The sequence below is a fragment of the Engystomops pustulosus genome, chromosome 3, assembly GCF_040894005.1.
Source record: "Engystomops pustulosus chromosome 3, aEngPut4.maternal, whole genome shotgun sequence".
Lineage (NCBI taxonomy): Eukaryota > Metazoa > Chordata > Amphibia > Anura > Leptodactylidae > Engystomops > Engystomops pustulosus.
The window spans coordinates 20171043-20196412 of record NC_092413.1 but is presented as its reverse complement, the minus strand read 5'-3'; the positions used below and the strand labels follow the sequence as shown (position 1 = coordinate 20196412).

Here is a 25370-nt window from a genome sequence, read left to right as displayed (position 1 = left end):
GTCATAAAATATGGGATGCATATAGCGAACAACGTGACCAGGACAGGAGTGGAATGGTTAACCCCTCCCGGGGAAACCATCCCCCAAGAGAGTGACAACACCACCAGGGACCCCAAAATCCGGTTATACCCCCGTGTGTCTCCTCCACCCTATTTATGGTCACAGGTATAATAATACCTTAATTTTAATTAAAATTCATGTACTATGCTATTGTATTGTTTTTTGTATTGTAACACAAATATGATAATTGGATGGGCGGCACTTATGAGGTCATGTGACCTCTCACAATTGTATATATGTCCACCATTCACACTTGTTTAATGGCTTGAAGAAGGCTACTTGGAGCCGAAACGTCGCTTTTGTACTTCACTGTACCCTAACATGGAATAAAGAACACCCGTTTTTTTCACTATACTTGGAGTGCTGCCTTCTTTCAATTACCTATCTATCTCATATCTATCTATCTATCTATCTATCTATCTATCTATCTATCTATCTATCTATCTCATATCTATCTATCTCATATCTATCTCATATCTATCTATCTATCTCATATCTATCTATCTATCTATCTCATATCTATCTATCTATCTATCTATCTCATATCTATCTACCTCATATCTATCTATCTCATGTCTATCTCATATCTATCTATCTCCTATCTATCTATCTATCTATCTATCTATCTATCTATCTATCTATCTCATATCTATCTATCTCATATCTATCTATCTACCTATCTCATATCTATCTACCTATCTATCTATCTATCTATCTAATATCTATCTATCTCCTATCTATCTCATATCTATCTATCTATCTCATATCTATCTATCTATCTATCTATCTATCTATCTCATATCTATCTATCTATCTATCTATCTATCTATCTATCTATCTATCTATCTATCTCATATCTATCTATCTATCTATCTATCTCCTATCTATCTCATAGCTACCTATATATCATCTATCTGCTCATATGGAGTAAGTGTCAAAAGGGTCTTTCTATCTATCCGTCTAATCTTCTAGTCCATACATCCATCATACATGGGGGTATCCTAATTCTTCCCAATCCTTAGTGATATTTTCTATATGGCAGAACATGTAGAACAGTAGGGACTGACATTGGGAACATCATCCTGCATGAGCCCCTTATCTGTGTATGGGAGGGAGAGCAAAAGTCACTAACATGAAGTGTAGAAGTGATGGGAAAGGTGCTGACAGTTCAGGTGCAGTCACTTATCATAATTCGGGTGAGATCCTTGTCTGGAGGCTTCTGTCTGACAGCTGCCACCATGTAACACCAGAGGCCCCTCGCTGAATGGAGGACACTGCCCAGAGGATATGTCTACATGATGCATTTCATTATGTCCTTAACATATCAGCTACAGACATTTATATCCAGCACTGGAGACGGCTCTGACCACGGGAACACGGTGGCTGTATGCTACATGAGCAGAAGTATGTGAACCCCCCACCATCACATCTGCAGGTAAAGATTCAATTGTAGGATTGTAGGGTTAGTTTTTTCCCCCCAATTTATCATTTTCTATTTAAAAAAAAACAAACAAACACAGGAAATCTCCCATCAACACCCATCATGATAAACCAGGGACATCACTCATAGATCCAGGAACCGTGAGTGCAGAATCTTCTTATATTTGTTATCCATGGTCTCCTTCCTTCTAAAATCAACTCCTTCTAATTATATAAAATATAATAATCCTGAGGGGCTCTGGGGTGTCATTAGAGCCCCTCAGTACTGCAGCTTCACAGACTGTTACACTGAGCAGAACATGTCTCACCTACCCCCTGCTCTCTCCCACCACCCCCTGCATGTGTAATCTAGCAGCAGCTTCTATTGCAAAGATTATTAAAAAAAATAACAATATTTGTAATTTAATTCCTGTAAAAAAAGGGAATCTAGTGAAGAGTTATGACATTGGGGCACATTTACTAAGGGTCCGAATCGCTCTTTTTCATCAGTTTTCCCAAAAATTACCGGTTTGCGCCGAATTGCCCTGGGTTTTTGGTGCACCCAATCGGATTGTGGCGCATCGGTGCCGGCATGCATGCGACGGAAATCGGGGGCATGGCCGTCAAAAAAACAGACGGATTCGGAAACACCGCGGTATTTTAAAAAAACGTACATGCTTACATGCACCAGGATTAGGATAGTGAACTCCTGCGAACTCCGATGGACTTCAGCGCAGCAGCGACACCTAGTGGACATCGGGTGCACAAACTTAGTGAATCGCCGGAAGACCCGACGCAGAACGCATTGCTGGATCGCGACAGGATCGGGTAAGTAAATTTGCCCATTATCTTGCATAGTATTAGGGTACTTGGAAAGTAATGTGCACATCCACCCAAGTAGCCAAATGGTGGAACACTTATACTCCCTCACTGCAAAGTTATCTTGTACGAACAACAGAGAAGCCAATAGGAATAGCTTCTTGCCCTGCTTGTCAGGACAGGAGCAGAGCCTCAGCTGTGCATGGAAGCCCATCGGAGCAGATTCCTCTACAGTGAGACTATGAAGAACTAGAAGCAACTATCAAAGAGGAAAAGGAGACTGGTTCCCTCAGCTTGTAACACCAAAGGGGGATATAACACAAATGTAACAAAAGATAATCAAATATGTATTTTCTATAGCCAGAAATGCTGGAAAATTATGGAAAATTAGGAATAACCTATCCTAAAATTTCTGAACATTCAGCTTATATCTCACATCCTATGGTAGCCAGTACTTTGCCTCCTGACTTCCAAATACGTGAGGCAAGATCGATTTACTGTGATACAGCAGGGGGTACAGGGTCTGACCACTAGGATCTCCAAAATTGCTAGAATAAGAGGCTCTTTCGCCAGTTTTCTCCATCCAACTCTATTTCTATTGTCTAAGAGGCCATAGAATATCCATCCCTATCCCCATTGGTGGGGCAGGTGCTGGTAAATGTGCTGCGGTCCTGGATGGCCAGGAATCCCTGAGCCTGAAGATGAAGCCACAGACTCTTTATTTTCAATCAAGCCTTTGGATGGCGCCTGCTGACTACTCTGCACAGCGCTACTCCTGATCTACTGCTGCCCAACTTATATTATCATCTGTATTCCCTCCCCACACTCCACATGTATTTACCTCTTGCCTTTCCCTTCCAGCTCTACCCTTCACCTGTTATGGAAGAAAAAGAAAGGAGGAAGTAAGAAAAAGTGGATGGGAAAGGAAGAAGAGTAAAGAAGTAAAGGAATTCCAAACAATAAAGGAGAAGGAAGGAAGGAAAAATAAAGGATAAGGAAATAGGATAGAGTGAATAAGCAATATAAAAAAGAAGGAACAAAAGAAGAGGAAAGGAGGGAAAAAGAAAGTAGAAGGAAGTAAGAAAAAGTGGATGGGATGGAAGAGGAGGAAAAGAAGTAAAGGAATTATAAACAATCAAGGAGAAGGAAGGAAGGAAAAAAAGGAATACGAAAATAGGATAGAGGGAATAAACTATATATAAAAAAGAAGGAAGGAAAGAAGAGGAAAGAAAGGGAGGAGGGTAAAAAGTAGAAGGAAGGAAGAAAAAGTGGATGGGAATTAAGAAGAGGAAAAGAAGTAAAGGAATTACAAACAAAAAAGGAGAAGGAAGGAAGGAAGGAAAAAGAAAGGATAAGAAAATAGGATAGAGGGAAGAAACTATATAAAAAAAGAAGGAAGAAAAGAATAGGAAAGGGATGGAGGAAAGGAAAAGAAAGTAGAGAGAAGAAAATAAAAGAAACAAAGATAAAAAAGGAAAGAACAATAGAAGGAAATTAAGAAGGAGAATAAATAAAGGCAATAAAGAAGGGAAGACGTAAAAAGAAGGACAGAAAAGGGTAAGGAAAGAAGAGGAAATGAAAGTGGAGTAAGGAAATAAAAACATATAAAGGAGCAGGAAGAAGGGAAGGAAAAAGTAGGGAGAAGAAAGAAAAGAAGCAAGGAGAGAGGGAAGTAAAAAGAAAGAAGGAAACTAAACAAGAAAGAAAGATTCTACAGCTTCTGAGTTTGTGTGGATGTGCGACTGATAATATCTGGACCTTTTCCATTGTGTGCTGCGTAGTGTAGGGAGCAGCTCTGCAGCGGATCACTCTACAGTCTCCATACATTCATGTGACACAGACAGAGCAGCCCCAATGAGGTTGTGTAGACACACGCCTGCTCCCACCTCCCATCCCTCCTCCTCCGTGTCCTCCTCCCTCTGAGTGCTTCTCACATTGAGTAAAGTTCAGCAGACACTGGAGCTCCGGAGGCAGCAGAGCTGGTGGCTCTCCTCACTTCTCCCTCCCTTCCTTCCTTCCTCCTGTGCTTCCCATTCTTCCTTCAATCACTGAGGAGATACTTCTTGATACATTGTGTGTGGGAGATGGAATGTTGTATTATGCCAGGGTGAAGAACAAGAGGACTCTCGAGAGGAGGCTGAATCACAAGACCCTCTGGGTCAAGAATCTTCTTCTGAACTTTTCCCTGGTGCCTTGACCTTCTCTTCTCCTCTTGTTAAACATGTTGAGCAATGTCTCAGAGATCTGTTTGGATCCTCCAGGGGAGTCCAGTCGGAGGCAATCAGGAGGTTCAAGCAGAGCTAAAACTTTAAGGTGAGGAGCACAACTCTAGGCTAGTCCTTCACCTGCTCTTGGGTGGTACTGAAGGACAGCACCCATCAGTGTGGCCTCAGCAATGAACTTTTCAAGGGACCCCTTTATCCTAAATGTTGGGGGTGCCAGGTATTTCTTTCCTCAGGACGTGATTAAGGATTTTCCACTGAGAAGGGTGAGCAGACTACACGACTGCTCCTCCGAGAAGGATGTCTTAGAGGTTTGTGATGATTACGACCAGGAGAGGAACGAGTATTTCTTTGATAGGCATTCAGAGGCATTCGGCTTTATCATGATGTACGTCAAGTATGGAAAACTAAGGTTTGTCCCTCAGATGTGTGAGCTTTCCTTCTATAATGAGATGATCTACTGGGGGTTGGAGCGTTCCCAACTGGAATTTTGTTGCCAAAGAAGGTTGGATGACCGTATGTCTGACACCTACACCTACATGTCTGATGAGACCAAGCCTGATGAGACCACAGTCAAGGAGGACAACCAGGCACCTGGAAAAAAAAAGTGGTTGGAGCGCATGAGGAGAACTTTTGAGGAGCCCACCTCATCCTTGGCAGCCCAGATCTTGGCTGTGGTATCTATACTATTTGTCATTGTCTCTATGGTGGTCCTGTGCGCTAGCACCTTACCTGACTGGAAGACTGCGGAGAATAGGAGCGTGGAAGAGCACAGGTATACAGCAAGTCTGTGGGAACCTTCGGGGTACGAGCAGTCATTATCACTACTATCAGTGTCCGTCTGTCTTTTGGGGGGGGATCATATTGAACGCTCATGTAACTTATAACATAGTGGCTCTAGGTTATAACTCTCCGGCTGTTACAAAGCTATGACTCCTATAGTCCTGTAGGTGTACGATAGGAGTTGTAGTTCTGGAACATCTGGTTGAAGACCACTACCCTTGATGATGTTTAGGTCTGGAGATTGTTTCGTAGACCTTGGGGTCAATTCACAGTAGGATTTGTTGCGAAAAATTCTTCATTCTTACATCTGATGGGGTTGATATTACATCACATACGTAGTTCCCTACAAACCACGTTCACATAAATAAAAAAGCATTAAATTAAAGAATTCTGCTACGTGTCAACCCCTCATGACCCACCGGTGGCTCCAAAGACCCCGACACCGAATATCATCACCCAGATAGGAATCACCTGCTACACAAGAAGTTACTTAAGTTCTGCAGAGTCGAGGGATTAGATCCTATATAAACACTTGTAACGTAATCCTGATAGACCTCATTATCGGCGCGCTTCCTCCCTGAAACCTGTGAGCGTGTTTACTAGGGAGACGCGCCAGATTAACCCTCTGCCTGCCAGTCGCTGGTAGACGCACTGTTACTATTACACAGCTGTAAATAGAATGGGGCGTGGAATGCGGGCTGGAGACGGCGCTAGATACTGTGTCCGTATTACTTTAACCCCTTAGTGTACATGGATCACACAAGTTTTGTTTGCGGGTAGTTAAGTGGCGTATGTGCCGCATCAGCCTGATCGAGTGGCGTTTTGGGAGGGATGTCTTTGCTTTTGTCGCAAGTCACTTCACGCAATGATCTGTGCCATTTGTGTTCAACGCTGGTGCCACACGTCTGCCCTGGGGACACGTGGGGTCCTGGGGAGTTTACAATGGGTTGACATCTAATATGAAATAACATGCAGAATTGGGTTTGGACCTGACACTAGGATTAAGTTTCATTGAATTTACCCAATTTAATTTTTTCACAATTGTCACGTCCGGTCACGTTATGCTGCAAATTACCCACAGTCACGCGCATTAGATGCAACATTGTGAACTACAAGAACACTGGGGCACATTTACTTACTCGGTCCTTTCGCGATTCCCGATCCAGACTGTCTGACGAGGATGAAGTTGGGCCGATTCACCAAGATCCCGATATCCTGAATGTGTTGCTTCCCTGCTCAGGTCCGCCGGAGTTAACCTTCTTCTTCCTGGTGTATGTGAGTGCTTGTCTTGTGACACAATTTGACATTTTAAATCCTGCGCGTCCGACGCCTCGTCCCCCAATTTGTGTTGCCTGAAAACCAGCGCCGATGCGCCAAAATCCGATTGCGTGCGGCAAAAACCCCTTCTAAATCACATCGGAAATCGTTGGGTATTCCGACGATAGTGCAGACCGCGGACCCTTAGTAAATGAGCCCCACTGTGCATCCCCAGCCTTAGAGTGTGTTCACCCATAACGCGACTTACTGTGAATTTCCCACATTTTTACATAAAATTCAAAAAATTGTGTAATTTCCTGCGCTGGTATAAGAGATCCTTGGAAGGTAACATTTTCAAATTTTTTTAGTTTAACTAAATACTGTACATGGTCGTTTAGTCACCGTGTTTTTTTAATGGCTTTTGGCGCCCCATCTGTCCACAGGTTATGTGTGGTATAGCAGCTCAGCTGAATTCACTATATTTGAGACACCAGCTATGAACGTATATCGGCCGTATATACATCGGCCATATATACGTCCCCCATACGGCAGTGTGAATGTAGCCTAAGACTTCCTGGACATGAACGTGTGCATTTAAACGGCCACACACAGCGGTCCCATGGTCCAATGTTTGCGGCCCGCGTGTCATTTGCGTGTGAGGGCAATGACAATAAAAACACTACCCGAGCCACAAACACAGACAGGAATAGGACCTTCTCTATTATTAGCCATGGAAACCACAACCATGTCTATGGGCCCATAAAAATTAATGGGGATGGGTGTATGTAGCATAATTGGGGGAAGCCCTTTAGACTCCTACATGCTCTAACAGCCACAGATTGGGGTCTATAGATAGATAGACGCTTTTATAGGGATGTTTACAAGCACATTTATCATACACGGCGTATGATGGTGTCCCTGCCCTCCGGTACCCGCCACGTCTATCAGGAGGCTTCGGCCTTGTGATATATCTCAGCGGGCAGCTGCGCCAGCGTGGTCTGACCTGGTGTAGAATTGCGCCATAGCCTGCACCAGGGGCAGGCTATAGGCAGTGCACACTGCACCCTCAGCCGCGCCCCATCCATGCCCACTTGGCGTGAAGGTGGTATATGGGGGAGGCTGTGCACCAGGTATTGCACCTATCTAAGGGTGCGGTCACACGTACCGCTAGCACTTTGTTTGTTTTAATGCAAGACACCGGGTTCTGGTCACCGATCGCACGCGCTTCCATAGAATCGCATATGCGATGGGGCCGAGGCCCGTGCCCTTATGCTAGCAGTATGTGTGACCGCAGCCTCAGGGCTTTCATGCCGGATTTTTAATAAATCCCACCCATAGGGCCTAGACTGATGGTAGGAAACACGCGATACATTGAATAACGACTATTAAATGTAAAACGCATCAGTCTTGCATATTGGCTTTTTTAAATGGGTTTTTGGATAAAGTGTCTTAATTTAGCGTTTTCTCTATTGCGTTTTTTTTTTTTGTCTGCATTTTTTTGATGTGCGTTTTTATTGCGTATTACAAATTGTGTGCGTTTGTGTTCTGCGTTTTGAACCGCATGTGATTACACGCACAAACAGCGAGGAGATCTCTGCATTTTTACAAATTTCAAGAGACACAGCCGCCTGCAATTGCCGCACATCAAGCATTGCGTTGAAAAATGGATGTGTATGATCCGCCAGCCTTACACTTCCAGGATTGAAGAAAAATTGTTCAAACCAGCCAAACGCATGGTACACATGCAAAAACGCACCAAGAACGCACCATGGTATAGGAGCAAGGGGGAAGTAGTCCTTGTAGCCTAGTGCACACTGGGAAATCCCCAACACCCCGCCCAGCTGGTACCCAGTACCCCCAGGAATGGCCGCCCTGTGGGTACCCTCCTGAGTTAGTTGGGGTTACCTTGCAAAAAGTCACTAAAATACAAAAAAACATAAAATACCAAAAAACATGCACACAACTTAATCTAAAAAAACACAGGATGGATAGATATACAGACAGAGAGATGGATGGATGGTTAGATGTTGCAGTGCTGTCTGTGTGTGTGACGGGCTCAGCTCTGCTACATCCTTTCAGTGATGAGTTACAGGCTGAGGATTCCGCTCTTTGCTGTTGAGCAAAGGATGAGGTTCTCCAGGGATGGAAAGGGGGATCACAGACATGTGCTGCACATCACATTGGTAGAGATGGATGGAGCCCTGTGTGATGTGTGTGATGGGGGCTGGGGAGAATGGTGGGGAAATACACCAGGGGTGTAAGGATGGGGCTGACGAGAAGAAGGCAAGACAAGGAGGGGGCCACAGAAAAGACTGTGACAATTGCCTACTGGGTGGCAATGTACAGGAACTATTGGCTACTGCAGACACTGTGACTATTGGCTATTATGGGGCAGGCACTGTGACTATTGGCTATTATGGGGCAGGCACTGTGACTATTGGCTATTATGGGGCAGGCACTGTGACTATTGGCTATTATGGGGGAGGCACTCTGGCTGTTGGCTATTATGGGGCAGGCACTGTGACTTTTGGCTATTATGGGACAGGCACTGTGACTGTTAGCTACTGAGGAGGAGGCACTGACTACTGACTACTGTAGGACATTGTAACAATTGGCTTAAAGGGGGGACTGTGACTATTGGCTACTGGTTGACACTATGACTATTGACCATAAGAGGTCTTGTGCCTTCTGTGTAGGCGAGGTATTGTGACTGTTGGCTACGCTGGAGTCTCAGATTATTTGACATTCATCTCTTTTAAAGCAAACACGAGGTAGATGTGGCCCCCGTTGGCCCCGTTGCCTTAGGGAGATGCTTCCTATATTCATTACAGACCTGACATCGTCTCCGCCTGCTTTTCCACGGGATTATCCAAGTCTCCGGTGGTTTGTAGCGGCTCCTTGCAGCACAGAGCTCCTGCGTTCATATACTGCAAGGACAACGTCTGCTGATAACCTGTAGGTTCTCCCGTCCTCCGATAACATCCGGAGATATGGAACATGTCCCCCGCCTGGTCCCTAAGTCTCCCGGTATTCCTAATACTTTCCTAATGAGGTCTCTCTGGTGACTTGTAAATTGGGAAGTGTTCTCATTACATCAGGAAATGTACAGTAATCAGATCTGGTAATAAGTATGTGCCCCCCTCCCCCTTGCAGGACTTCATTAACTTATTAGGGCAGAGTCTAACAAGAACCAGAGGGACTACACAGGAGAAAAGAAAGTGCCCCCCTCTTCTTATTCTAGAGTTTTATATTTCAGGATATAATGAAAAAAGATTAGAGTATGAAATGTCCTTTCTAGAATTCCCCCTTTTATGTGATCTCTCATATGTTTACCTATAAAAATGTCTTCTCCAAAGTCATGTGACAGTGAGCAGAGAAGAGTCATATTTTGCCTAAGATGAGTCAAGTTTAGAGGCTGCACTTCAGACACTCAGTTCTATAGCACCTAGAAATGTGCTGCTGGTGTTATATTAAAGATAAGAATCTCATCTTTCAGTTATATGATGATTAGATGATGCATGCGGTTCCGTAATTTCCGAAACCAGAGATACAGACAGTTACATTGAATTTTTATCTGGAAATTGCCTTGTCTTTAAAAGCCTGAATTTACAACATTAGTACAGTTGATAGAAGTTATTGGTCTTTCTAAGCTCAGCTTTCTTAAAGGGAACCCGTCAGAAGATATTACCCCATTAAAATACCAGCCCCCTAAAGTAAGGGAGGAAATGTCCTTTCTAGATTTCCCTCTTTTATGTGAAATCTCACATATTTATATATATTTATATATATATATATATATATATATACACACACACACATATATTTATATATATATTGCTTTAAAAACATGTCAAAATGAGCAGAGAAGAGTGATCATTTACCTGAGATGAGTCAAGTATAGAGGCTGCAGGGAGTTTGTCAATTCAGACACGGGTATCTTCAGTTCTATAGCACTTAGAAACATGTTACTGGTGTTATATTAAAGATAGGAATCTCTTCTTTCAATTCATATGATGCAAGAGTTGTTGTGATTTACTGAACGTGGAGTGGATTTTTATCTGGAAATTACCTTGCCAACCATGCCTTTAATTGCCTGTATCTCCGGTACAAGTATGTTTCTAGGTACTATAGAACCAGCAATAGGAGTATCTGAGTTGACCATTTCAGCCTCGGAACTTCATCAAAGGTAAAATATGACTCTTCTCTGCTCATTTTCAAGATTTTTTTTTAATAGGTAAACGCAGGAGATTTCACCTAAAAGAAGAAATTCTAGAAAGGACATTTCTTCCTATACCTGAAGGGGGAGGTAGTTTATTGGGGTAATATCTAGTGATAAGTTAGAAAAATGAAAAAGATAAGAGAATGAAGTCATAGGAGAGTAGACGACCCCTCCCCCTCTTATATAGAGATCATGGTAAATGTAATTACCTTGCAGACAGATTTAGGGCAGTAGTTTGCGGTACGTGTCGCTCTTTGGCGTACACCGTGTACCGCGCTATAGAGCCAAGGATAATTATTGCTTCAGCAACAAGAACCAGCGCGACTCAGGGACGCGGTGACAGAATTTCGTTCTGGAGAATAAATCTCGCAGTGACCACTCGGAGGATACGTTTTAGGAGCGCAGTCACTGTATCATCACAGTCTCCCTGGAACATTATACGCCCAGGGCGGATCAGCCGTATTGATTTTCCCATAAGAGATCTGTGTTAACTATCAGTACGCTGAGCTACATTGATCGAGGAGTGAGGCTTACATGAGCGTAAATGTGTCCGAAAGAAACTAGAGCGCCTAGTAATGCCGTAGTAAGAAAGGACACAGATCAATAAAGCTCAACCTCTCAACCTGCAGAGGAATCGGGAGACACTCAGACTGGATGTTAGGAGCGAATTGTCTCTGATCTAACTACAATAAATTCAACTAGTTAATCAATTTTAACAAGATTATGTAGAATGAAGTCATGAGTTTGACTGCTCTTACAGTAAAAAATCCCTCTGATGCTGGTAAAAGCCACTTACTGTAGTAATCTCTGCTGATGGAGGTAAAGCATCGCAACATGAAGAGGTACAGAATTTACAGTAAAGAATCATTTCCAAGCTATTGGGAGATAGTTGATCTAAACTATCATACAATCATGTTGTGATGCTTTCAATGATATGACTGCTCTTACAGTAAAGAATCCTTTCTATGCTTATGGAAGCTAGTCGGTCAGTCAATCAGCCATTGGATCAAAACATCCTAGGGCACAGAATATAACAGCATGTCTGTTTTTACAGTAAATTATAGCTTTGATTCTGAAAGAAGCTTTTTGACACAAAGTTAGTTAATGCAAAATCCAGTTCCAGGTGTCTATAATGTGACCGCTCTTACAGTAAAGAATACTTTCGAAGTTGTTGGAGGGTTATTAACCAGCCATCACAACATCCTGTGATACAGAATTATCAGTAAAGAATCATTTCCATTGTGATAGAATCTAGCCAATCACCTATCACAACACACTGTCGTAGAGGGTTCAATAATATGACGGCTCTTACAGTAAAGAATCCTTTCCATGCCGATGGAAGCAAGTCAATCAAGTACTGGATCGAGTTACTACAAAATCCAGTGTCAAACATCTCAATAGTGTGATCGCTCTTACAGTATAGAATCCTGTCAAAGTTATCGGAGGGTAATTAATCAGCCATCACAACATTGGGCCACATTTACTTACCCGGTCCTGTCGCAATCCCCGATCCGGATGGTCCAACGAAGATGAAGTCCGGCGCAATTCACCAACATCCTGCATGTGTGGCTTCCCCGCTCAGGTCCGCCGGAGTTCACCTTCTTCTTCCCGGTGCATCTAAGTGCATTGTCTTGCGACACAATTTGAATTTTAAATCCCGCGCTCAGCCCAGGATCGTCCAACGGCCACGCCTCCGATTTCCTTTGCATGAAAGTCGTCACAATTGCACCAAAATCCGATTGCGTGCGCCAAAAACTCCTGTTAAATGTGGCGCAACACGGAAATCAGCGAAAGTGTGGTCTGCAGACCCTTATTAAATGAGCCCCATTGTGTCTGTTTTGGAAGTAAAGCATGCATCTGAAACTGAAAGAAGCTAGTATGAAAATTAAGTGGCACAGAGCTCAATAGTGTGACTCTTACAATAAGGAATCAGTGGATGGTAATTCCAGGGTAATTCAACCATCATAACACCCTGGTACAGAATTTACAGTAGAAATAATTTCATGCTGATGGCAACAAATTCCAATAGTGTGAATGTTCTTAGAGTAAAGAATCCTGTAATGTTGATGGAAATTAGTTTATTTACTGAATCCTTTCTATGAGGATGGAGGGTAATTAATCAACACAATATCCTATGGCACAAAATTTACAGTAAAAATAACATCCATGCTGATGTCAGCTAGGCAATCAACTACTATATCACATAGTTCAACAGAACGCTGTTACAGTAAAGAATTCTTTGATGCAGCACTCACAAATTACACAGAATGTGCCAAATCAGTCCCTGTCCCCATGGGGTTCACAATCTATTCAACATACCAGTATGTTTTGGAGTGTGGGAGGAAACTGGAGGACCCAAAGGAAACCCACACAAACATAAAAACTCTTTGCAGATGTTGACCCTGGGACTTGAACCCAGATCCCCAGCGCTGCAAGGCGGTAATGCTAACCACTAAGCCACCGTGCTTCCCTGATAGTGTGACTGCTCTTACAGTAAAGAATCCTTTCAATGATGGCAGGAAGCAAGTTTATCAATGATACAGTGTGATACAGAGTTCGATAGCTGAGTTCAATATCATGTGACAGAGATTTTAATTTTGTGACAGTATCATGACATGCTGTGCTGTAAAATAGCGTGACGGCTATTACCATAAAGCTAAATGGTCAATAATTTGACTGCTTTTACAGTAAAGAATCCATGCTGATGAAAGCATATTTGGGAATTTTTCACAACTTTCTGTGGCAGAGAGGAACAGGAAACCGACAACTCTGTTGTAGCTGCAAAATCACAGCATCTTATATTCCATTCAACTGAACTGAAGCTGATCTGCAGTAACCAGGTCTGACCACTACACAGAGAATGGCGCTTTCTGTTTCATCCTCAGTGCAGACCCTATTCTATGGATATTCTATGGATATTCTATGGATATTCTATGGATATTTTAAGCCCCACAAAAAAATTCAAACCACCTCAAACTTTTTTTTTTTTTTTTACAATTTTATATCTTGCCTGTTATTACTCTTTTGGCCTTTTGTTCTATTGCATTGTATTTTATGTGTTTGTTCATTTTCAGCTCATCCATAAATTTAGTATCAGTCCAGCTGGAACCTAAACATCCATTGTACCTTCCCTGAGTGAATTGTTTCTGCGTTCTTCCCTCCTGATGGCCGGGCCACAGGCGAAATAATAAAGATATTGAGCATTATATTAGTAGATACTCTTTATAGCTTATAAAAGAGAGAGTTTCTATTGAATGACTGCAAGCAGAGATCTTAAAAACCTGACGTGCAACTTATTGGGGGTCATTTACTAAGGGCCCGATTCGCGTTTTCCCGACGTGTTACCCGAATATTTCCGATTTGCGCCGATTGTACCTGAATTGCCCCGGGATTTTGGCGCACGCGATCGGATTGTGGCGCATCGGCGCCGGCATGCGCGCGACGGAAATCGGGGGGGCGTGGCCGAACGAAAACCCGACGGATTCGGAAAAACCGCCGCATTTAAGAACCGAAAAAGTGTCGCTTGGGAAGCGCTTACCTTCACCTGGTCCAGCTCGGTGCATTCCGGCGCGTTAAGATGATTTTCAGCGCAGCAGCGCCACCTGGTGGACGGCGGAGGAACTACCATCATAAATCCCGGCCGGACCCGAATCCAGTGCAGAGAACGCGCCGCTGGATCGCGAATGGGCCGGGTAAGTAAATCTGCCCCATTGTGTAAGCAATAAATTCCGTTAAAGGGGTTGGCCGCTCTTTTACATAAGTTGCCCACTTCGTTTTACTGCCTTGTAGGTAAACCCTGAATGTTCATCATGTGATTCAGCAGTCCTGCTACTTACTTTTGTACTGTGTGCAGACTCTCTGTGATTCTTTGTTTATTTGCCTGAGCTCTGCTGAATAGGAGGGGCTGTAGCAGGAGAGTAACGACTCATTCTGCTCCCCCCTTTTTCCTGTTTCAGTGAGGATGGACTGTGAAAAGAGAGAAACAGTGGGTGATGCCTTAAAGGGGGTATTCTAGGAATATGAGCTTCTGATAAAAAACCAATAATGCTATAAATAAATTAATACAACAAATCTCAACGTCATTAATCACAAAATGGAGCTTAAATAGTTTGCTTTTATGAAAATTTTATGGGATTTTATGGGATAGCTAAATTAGGCAGAGTTATCTCCAAGATGGCCGCTATCTACAACTACAACTCCCATGATCATTTAGTTCTCAGTAACTCCTCCTCCCTCTTATGCTCCGCTCCCAGTGATGATAAAACAGAATGTCCTGCTTTGTTACCATAGTAATGATGTGTAACTGCCATCACCACAACACCGGCATACTGGATGCACTGCAACCAACCAACTACAGCCAAACTTAGTGGTGATCACATGACCCTGCCCAGACAGGTGCAGGCCATGTGATGTGGACATGTGACCAGCAGCCATCTTCTGTAATGTGTAATAATTCTCCATCACAGTCTTTGTCCACAGATTCACAGTGGATCGTTTCAGAAGTTTTTTTGAAGTTCTATAACTCCACATGAATGGTATGGAATATTTTGAAAAATATTGCTATATGTGAATTTACCCAAATTCTACATTGTCATTCCCAACACTCCGGGCTGTGACACTTCTGAATGTGCCGTGTATCCGTATTTGCGCTGGTAAGTCTTGGGAATGCTTGGGCTGTAACAATACAATGAAGCAATGGTCTACACGGAAATGCGTAGAAATGACTAAAGCCGCACATACCAGCCATGCTTGTAAATCTGAGCACAAGAGGTGGCGTCTCCATACAACTTTGTGCTTTTTCTATAAATCCAGTCCCAGCTGATTCCAATGGCGGTGATGTCACTCGCTGATCTGCTGCAGCACTGTCATGACTAGCGGCAGGGTGGGAGCACCGAGGGGTCTGTAAGACTTAACTAAAACAAAGAGCGTCACTTGGAAATTTACCAGCCGCCCCTGACTCCCATCATCCTCTTGTCTACAAGTGTGACAGCAGTTTGTATAATAGAGGTTCTGGCCGTACACAATCCTGTATTATAAACTGTTCACACTTCTTCCTCTGCTGCTCGGCGTCACACACCATGACAAACGTGTGCACAAGAGCTTGCAATCTAGATGGTGTAAGGTGCTCAACGGAACCATCATGGATAATGATGTCCTCAATGTCAATAGTTCTGACTTGCCAGGACTGTCCCAAAGTTTTGGTAGCAATTTCAGTAAATCTGGGCTAATGCTAATCCAAAAAGTGCGGGATTACACCTGCTCCTCTTCACCTTGATTCCGGTGCTGTCCTCCATTAGTTTTGACATTCCGGGAACACCTAGAAAAGAAAGTTATAATTAGCAGCCGGGGGCGCAGGGATGAGATGTCCAGCTCTCCGGGACTGCTAATTATGCACGCCCCCTCACCTGCCTCTCCAATGCTGGGAGCATGAGAGAGCGAGGTGACATCATGCGAAAGGCATGAATTCATGTGTCTCACACAATAATTATGCGGGGAGGTGCATAATTAGCAGCCCGGAGCACCGGACATCTTGTCCTTGCGCTCCTGGCTGCTAATTATAAGTTTCCTGTTTTCATTGTAATCCTAGAACCATGCTAGAACCTAGAGACATGCTCCTTCCTCTAGGCCCTGCACACAGGAGTGAACCTAAGGTATATGCTGTTTGAGGCACGCTATAGAATGCCCCCCCTCTGACCCATCCACAGCGCCTCCACCATCATACAGTTGTCTTTATAATAATTTCATACAGTGCCCCCACCATCATACAGTTGCAAATATACAGCATACGGTGCAGTTCCGGTGAGGGACCATTGTTGGTAATGTTGACCTTTTCACAGAATAGGTCATGATAATAGAATTGATGGGGGTCTGACATGCAGACAGCACACGCACCAGGTTGACCCTGCTCCTATTCAGGTAAATAGGAACTGCAGTAGCTCGGTACAGTCACTATACAGTAGATGGGGAAATAGAGCATCAGACCACTCCCCATCCCATTCTGTTACCATTATCCCTTCATGAGGATGGGTCATCAGTATAAAAAATGGCCCCCCACTGGGAACTCCCCTTTAAATTATGTTCCCACCCCTCACCTCCCCAACAACACAATGGGGCTCATTTACTTACCCGGTCCATTCGCGATCCCGCGGCACGTTCTCCGGCGCTGATTCGAGTTCTGCCGGGATTCACTAAGGTCCGTGCGCCCGATGTCCACTAGGTGTCGCTGCTGCGCTGAAGTCCGCCAGAGTCCGCTGGAATTCACCTCCTTCATTCCAGTGTATGTGAGTGCTATTTTTGCGACACAATTTTTTTTTTAATTCCGCAGTTTTTCCAAATACGTCGGGTTTTCTGGTGGCCACCCCCCCGATTACTGTCGCGTGAAAGCCGGTGTTGATGCGCCACAACCCGATCGCATGCGCCAAAATCGTGGGGCAATTCGGCGCAAAACGGAAATATTCGGGAAACCTGACTTAAGTGCGGCGTTCGGACCGTTAGTAAATGAGCCCCAATGACTAGATTACAGTGGAATGACTAAAGTTCTGTAATAATAGCACAATACCTCTCTCTCTATAACACCGCTATACAATGTTATACTGATCACTCTACAAGTCTCATACCCGTAACGCTGCCCCCTGACTGCACATCTTATAATAATGACAACTTTCGATGTTTCATGTCATAACCCGGAGAGTACCTGGTGCCAGCGCTCAGAGGATAATGTAGTGATACTAGGATGAGGACATGACAAATGTAACACCCCCCCCCCCCCCCCCGCATCTCCAGACATTACTGCTTCTTATTCTTTTCAATGAAATGCACGAGCACATGACATCTGCCGCCCCTATAAATAGACCCGCTGCGCCGCCTGTAGCTAAGTCCACACCAGATCCTTAATGCAAATCTATAGGGACGTGCACTAAAATCAAGGCTCTCCCCCCTGTATGGGGCCGGTAATTGGAAAGGCTTCTGCTAATAGAGATTCCGGCACAACCAGACTATAAATACATATAGAGCCCCAGCGCCCTGATAGTACACACAATGTAGAGATGTGTCAGAATGGTAAAAGGTATCAATTACTGGAAATTATAATAATGTATATGACCAAGTGCAGTAGTATAGAAGTTATATTCTTGTACATAGGGGGCAGTATTATAGTAGTTATATTCCTGTACATAGGGGGCAGTATTATAGTAGTTATATTCTTGTACATAGGGGGCAGTATTATAGTAGTTATATTCCTGTACATAGGGGGCAGTATTATAGTAGTTATATTCTTGTACATAGGGGGCAGTATTATAGTAGTTATATTCTTGTACATAGGGGACAGTATTATAGTAGTTATATTCCTGTACATAGGGGGCAGTATTATAGTAGTTATATTCTTGTACATAGGGGGCAGTATTATAGTAGTTATATTCTTGTACATAGGGGGCAGTATTATAGTAGTTATATTCTTGTACATAGGGGGTAGTATTATAGTAGTTATATTCTTGTACATAGGGGGCAGTATTATAGTAGTTATATTCCTGTACACAGGGGGCAGTATTATAGTAGTTATAGTCTTGTACATAGGGGGCAGTATTATAGTAGTTATATTCTTGTACATAGGGGACAGTATTATAGTAGTTATATTCTTGTACACAGGGGGCAGTATTATAGTAGTTATAGTCCTGTACATAGGGGGCAGTATTATAGTAGTTATATTCTTGTACATAGGGGGCAGTATTATAGTAGTTCTATTCTTGTACATAGGGGGCAGTATTATAGTAGTTATATTCCTGTACACAGGGGGCAGTATTATAGTAGTTATATTCCTGTACATAGGGGGCAGTATTATAGTAGTTATATTCTTGTACATAGGGGGCAGTATTATAGTAGTTATATTCCTGTACATAGGGGGCAGTATTATAGTAGTTATATTCTTGTACATAGGGGGCAGTATTATAGTAGTTATATTCTTGTACATAGGGGGCAGTATTATAGTAGTTATATTCTTGTACATAGGGGGCAGTATTATAGTAGTTATATTCTTGTGCATAGGGGGCAGTATTATAGTAGTTATATTCTTGTACATAGGGGGCAGTATTATAGTAGTTATATTCCTGTACATAGGGGGCAGTATTATAGTAGTTATATTCCTGTACATAGGGGTCAGTATTATAGTAGTTATATTCTTGTACATAGGGGGCAGTATTATAGTAGTTATATTCTTGTACATAGGGGGCATTATTATAGTAGTTATATTCTTGTACATAGGGGGCGGTATTATAGTAGTTATATTCTTGTATATAGGGGCAGTATTATAGTAGTTATATTCTTGTACATAGGGGGCAGTATTATAGTAGTTATATTCTTGTATATAGGGGCAGTATTATAGTAGTTATATTCCTGTACATAGGGGGCAGTATTATAGTAGTTATATTCTTGTACATAGGGGGCAGTATTATAGTAGTTATATTCCTGTACATAGGGGGCAGTGTTATAGTAGTTATATTCTTGTACATAGGGGACAGTATTATAGTAGTTATATTCTTGTACATAGGGGGCATTATTATAGTAGTTATATTCTTGTACATAGGGGGCGGTATTATAGTAGTTATATTCTTGTATATAGGGGCAGTATTATAGTAGTTATATTCTTGTACATAGGGGGCAGTATTATAGTAGTTATATTCTTGTATATAGGGGCAGTATTATAGTAGTTATATTCCTGTACATAGGGGGCAGTATTATAGTAGTTATATTCTTGTACATAGGGGGCAGTATTTTAGTAGTTATATTCGTGTACATAGGGGGCAGTATTATAGTAGTTATATTCCTGTACATAGGGGGCAGTATTATAGTAGTTATATTCCTGTACATAGGGGGCAGTATTATAGTAGTTATATTCCTGTACATAGGGGGCAGTATTATAGTAGTTATATTCCTGTACATAGGGGGCAGTATTATAGTAGTTATATTCCTGTACATAGGGGACAGTATTATAGTAGTTATAGTCTTATACATAGGGGGCAGTATTATAGTAGTTATATTCTTGTACATAGGGGGCAGTATTATAGTAGTTATATTCTTGTACATAGGGGGCAGTATTATAGTAGTTATATTCTTGTACATAGGGGGCAGTATTATAGTAGTTATATTCTTGTACATAGGGGGCAGTATTATAGTAGTTATATTCTTGTACATAGGGGACAGTATTATAGTAGTTATATTCTTGTACATAGGGGGCAGTATTATAGTAGTTATATTCTTGTACATAGGGGGCAGTGTTATAGTAGTTATATTCTTGTAGATAGGGGGCAGTATTATAGTAGTTATATTCCTGTACATAGGGGGCAGTATTATAGTAGTTATATTCCTGTACATAGGGGGCAGTATTATAGTAGTTATATTCTTGTACATAGGGGGCAGTATTATAGTAGTTATATTCCTGTACATAGGGGACAGTATTATAGTAGTTATATTCTTGTATATAGGGGCAGTATTATAGTAGTTATATTCCTGTACATAGGGGGCAGTATTATAGTAGTTATATTCTTGTACGTAGGGGCAGTATTATAGTAGTTATATTCCTGTACATAGGGGGCAGTATTATAGTAGTTATATTCTTGTACATAGGGGGCAGTATTATAGTAGTTATATTCCTGTACATAGGGGGCAGTATTATAGTAGTTATATTCTTGTACATAGGGGGCAGTATTATAGTAGTTATATTCTTGTACATAGGGGGCAGTATTATAGTAGTTATATTCTTGTATATAGGGGCAGTATTATAGTAGTTATATACTTGTACATAGGGGGCAGTATTATAGTAGTTGTATTCTTGTACATAGGGAGCAGTATTATAGTAGTTATATTCTTGTATATAGGGGCAGTATTATAGTAGTTATATTCTTGTACATAGGGGGCAGTATTATAGTAGTTATATTCCTGTACATAGGGGGCAGTATTATAGTAGTTATATTCTTGTACATAGGGGGCAGTATTATAGTAGTTATATTCTTGTACATAGGGGGCAGTATTATAGTAGTTATATTCTTGTATATAGGGGCAGTATTATAGTAGTTATATACTTGTACATAGGGGGCAGTATTATAGTAGTTGTATTCTTGTACATAGGGAGCAGTATTATAGTAGTTATATTCTTGTACATAGGGGGCAGTATTATAGTAGTTATATTCTTGTACATAGGGGGAGGTATTATAGTAGTTATATTCTTGTACATAGGGGACAGTATTATAGTAGTTGTATTCTTGTACATAGGGGGCAATATTATAGTAGCTGTATTCCTGTACATAGGGGGCAGTATTATAGTAGTTATATTCTTGTACATAGGGGGCAGTATTATAGTAGTTATATTCCTGTACATAGGGGGCAGTATTATAGTAGTTATATTCCTGTACATAGGGGGCAGTATTATAGTAGTTATATTCTTGTACATAGGGGGTAGTATTATAGTAGTTATATTCTTGTACATAGGGATCAGTATTATAGTAGTTATATTCTTGTACATAGGGGGCAGTATTATAGTAGTTATATTCTTGTACATAGGGGGCAGTATTATAGTAGTTATATTCCTGTACATAGGGGGCAGTATTATAGTAGTTATATTCTTGTACATAGGGGGCAGTATTATAGTAGTTATATTCTTGTACATAGGGGGCAGTATTATAGTAGTTATATTCCTGTACATAGGGGGCAGTATTATAGTAGTTATATTCTTGTACATAGGGGGCAATATTATAGTAGTTATATTCTTGTACATAGGGGGCAGTATTATAGTAGTTATATTCTTGTACATAGGGGGCAGTATTATAGTAGTTATATTCCTGTATATAGGGGCAGTATTATAGTAGTTATATTCTAAAGTCTAAAAAGTCTAAAATTTGTAAAATACATAAAAAACATATCTCACTATAGAATAAAATATATAAAATGTCATAGTTCACTCCAACTTCACGAGCGGTAAAACAGCCATTATTAATAACAGGCAGTTACTGCGCAGAAATCCATCGTTTTAGCCCTAAGGCCAAAAAAAGGGCAAAAACACTTACAATCCCCCAAATTACTCAAAGGATAAGTGTTTATATACATGACATTCTCCTGACCTGCCATGAGAATCCTTACGGTGGGCGAATCGGCAGAGCGTCATTGCCCTTTTCTCAAAGACTTCATCAAGACTTTCACTTGAAGGCCTTTAACCTTTTCATAGGTTTTCGGCAGAAAAAAAATATGAGTAGGGTCCTCGACCTTTCCCGGTTTGTCTAGAATTACTAAGGGTTTGACATTTTTATGGAAATATCACATTATGGATGACATGTCTCAGAAAATGGAATAAAATGACTAAAACTGTCTATGGCACTCAGTAAAATATTCTGGATTATGTGAACGTTGTATTTGACCATATATTTAGCATTGAACTTCTGTGGGGAAGGTGTTTTTGTTAAAGGAAATCTACTGTCAAAATCCATCCTGATACACCAGGGACATTACTCATAAATCCAGGAACTGGGACTGTGGTATTTGTCTTATATGTGTTATCCATGGCCTTCTTCCTTCTAAAATCAACTGTGAAAATTATGCTAATGAGACAGAAAACCTCTGTGCTGTAGCTTCACCCTCAGTGGCTCACTGCCTGTTACTTCCCCCCTCATGCTATATAATATTGCATAAATGCTGAGGGAGAGACAATGTAACAGCCTGTGAAGCTAGATCAGTGAGGGGCTCTAATAACTCCCACAGGAGCCCTTCACGCTCATTAGCATCATTTTGAAAGTTGATTTTAGAAGGAAGGAGGCCATGGATAACAAATATAAGAAGATTACCACAGTCACGGTGCCTGGATCTATGTGTATGGCTACATTCACAATGCCGTTGCCCGCCATACCGTAGCACTGCAAGCACACGGCAGTGCCGGGGAGAGGAGTGCCCCTCTCCATAGCGATATATAGCGCATGGCGCCGTATTCCGTCGAAAGATAGGACATGTGCGGCACCGTAACGCTCCCGTTGGGCACCATGCGCCCACTGCCATCTATGGGAGACGTATATTGGCCGTATATACTTCGGCCGTATACATGTCCCCCATACGGCAGTGTAAATGTAGCCTAAGTGTCCCTGCTTTATCATGACAGATTTTGAGGGTAGATTTCCTTTAAGAACATTTTTGAAGCCGTTTCAACAATTTTGTGGTGCAATAAGTAGCAAATTCTACCACTTTTTTGCACTAAACTTGTGATATTTTTAAAAGGGATTTTCTAATAAGTTGTCTTGGTGGCCTGGCCATTACACCAGTCGGTGTAACAGGACTTTAAGCCAAAATTAGTTGGCTGTGTGCTCTGTTTAGTGTCCCCAAGTTGTAACTGCACCAAAAGAGTTCGAAGCCAACAGTTTGCGCCTCCTTCCCCTGGATTTGCAATGGGTCAAACAGATTAAAAGTGCTGGTGCTTGGTAATTGCACTGTCCTTGCAGAAGATGGAGATGGTACTGTTTGTAGTTGCCTATGTGATGCTGTGCTGATTATCGAGGAGCAAACCTGACAATTGCATTCGGGGTTAGCCACGTGACCCAGACACTTGCTGGAATGATGGCAATCTAGCCAATGAACAGCCAATCTAGCAAATTGACGCCACTAGCAACTAGCCATGTTTATGATTGGGTGTTCCTCGGGTCAATCATACCCATGGTTAGTAGCTTAGTAGCAAGGGTCATGAATTTGCCGGATTGGCTGTTTGCCCTCTAGTCCGGCAATATGTCCGTATTGAACCTTAACCCGGGACGCAATTGTTGGGTCCGCTCATCTCTAGTGCTGAGTCATCATGGGATTGATAACAGAAAGCAAAGTAAGTAGAGAACTCTAGCAGTCAAGATGGTCTCCGATCAATACCACGGCACAGAACTGTCATCTCTCTCTTTCCATTCTTTGTATGCAATTTTTACCTTTATTTCTTAAATTTGAAAGTCTAATGCAAAGTATTTTATTTTCCGTATTTGCATAATCCTGGCTCTGCTTACTTAAGTTGTGGGTTTGAAAGCAGAACCATTTTTACATGGTGAAGGACGCCCTTTCCGATATCATTATGAAAATAAATTATTCAACATTTTCTTCTTTCCGCAGGATAATTGAAGCTATCTGCATCGGCTGGTTCACGGCAGAGTGCATCGTCAGGTTCATTGTCTCCAAGAATAAGTGCGAGTTTGTGAAGAGACCCTTAAATATCATCGACCTGTTGGCCATCTCTCCTTACTACGTCTCCGTTTTCATGACTCTTTTCACGGGGGAGAACCCTCAGTTGCAGAGAGCAGGGGTGACACTTCGAGTCTTGAGGATGATGAGAATTTTTTGGGTGATAAAACTGGCGAGACACTTTATCGGCCTCCAGACTCTCGGCCTTACTTTGAAACGCTGCTATCGAGAGATGGTCATGTTGCTGGTCTTCATTTGCGTGGCCATGGCCATTTTTGGGGCACTTTCTCAACTGCTTGAGCACGGATTGGACCTTGAGACAAAAAACGAGGACTACTCAAGTATCCCGGCTGCCTGCTGGTGGGTGATCATTTCTATGACCACCGTAGGGTATGGAGACATGTACCCTATATCGATTCCTGGCAGAATACTGGGAGGGGTGTGCGTGGTCAGCGGGATTGTCCTCCTTGCACTGCCGATCACATTCATCTACCACAGTTTTGTACAGTGTTACCATGAACTGAAGTTTAAGTCAGCCCGGTACAGCAGAACCTTATCCAATGAGTACCTGAATTAATACATGCCAGAGCTTTGTTATATATATAGATATTTATTTTGGTATTTAATATTATCCAGGGCTACATGAAATTGTGAATAGAATGTTATAATCTTTGCCTTCTTGCCACCTAAAGAACCTTGTCTGTCTCTAATCTATTAAGTATTTTTGGTTGTTTGTATCATGGGACACAACAGCAGGATATGTCTACATAGGGCTGGCCCTTCCATTGAAATCTTCCTTGGTTTGTCTCCAGATTTGATTCTAGAAGGTCCACATTCTCCTGGTGACATGTTCATTCAGATGAGGCTACTTAGGCCTCATGGTTTATTATCAGGACTAGAGATGAACGGACCCAACGTTCCGGTTTTGTCTGTGTGGTGTATTGGCGGATTGTCGGCCAAACAACCAATCTGGCAAATTGACACCCCTAACAACTAGCCCTTGCTATGACTAGCCGATGGATTCCCCAACAATCATATCCATGGCTAGTTGCTAGGGGCGTCAACTTGTCGGAATGGCTATTCGCCCTGACTGGCAATACGTCATGGCAGCCAAACCCCGAGTGGCAACATCGGGTTTGCTCTTCTAATCTGGACCCCTTGAAACTCCTAAATGCCATTCTACATTTTGAACTATACAGTGTAAAATTTGATGGGCACCTGAAGAAGGAGATATCTGTAATATTTAGGCTTCTTTAAAGATGAAACAATCTGGGTCTGACACCAGGAACCATCTACTGATCTCTTACCTCTGGTTGACATAGTGCTTCACAGGTTTGTAAAAATGCATCAGGTGGCATAGCCATAAAACCACTTCTAGGTCATGTTTCTATGCTGAGAATGGAGAT

The 25370-nt window shown here is 42.2% G+C and overlaps 1 protein-coding gene across 2 annotated transcripts; it reads left to right on the top strand.

The window, feature by feature from the left end:
• Positions 1 to 4233: 4233 nt before the first annotated feature.
• Positions 4234 to 25021, top strand: KCNG3 (potassium voltage-gated channel modifier subfamily G member 3). 2 transcript variants are annotated; one of them, XM_072140255.1, is made up of 2 exons: positions 4234 to 5295; positions 23896 to 25021. In XM_072140255.1, exons 1-2 carry the CDS (start codon positions 4694 to 4696, stop codon positions 24539 to 24541), a joined length of 1248 nt encoding a protein of 415 aa, XP_071996356.1. In that variant the 5' UTR covers positions 4234 to 4693; the 3' UTR covers positions 24542 to 25021. The 2 variants fall into 2 exon arrangements, with proteins under 2 accessions (XP_071996356.1, XP_071996355.1); XM_072140254.1 differs by having other exon boundaries at positions 4234 to 5325.
• The last annotated feature ends 349 nt before the right edge of the window (positions 25022 to 25370 follow it).

Coding starts and splice junctions, on each gene's coding strand:
- KCNG3 (XM_072140254.1), top strand. CDS start 4,694: ATGAACTTTTCAAGGGACCCCTTTATCCTAAATGTTGGGGGTGCCAGG. Junction 5,326..23,895: donor AGTCTGTGGGAACCTTCGGG/GTACGAGCAGTC, acceptor TTCTTTCCGCAG/GATAATTGAAGCTATCTGCA.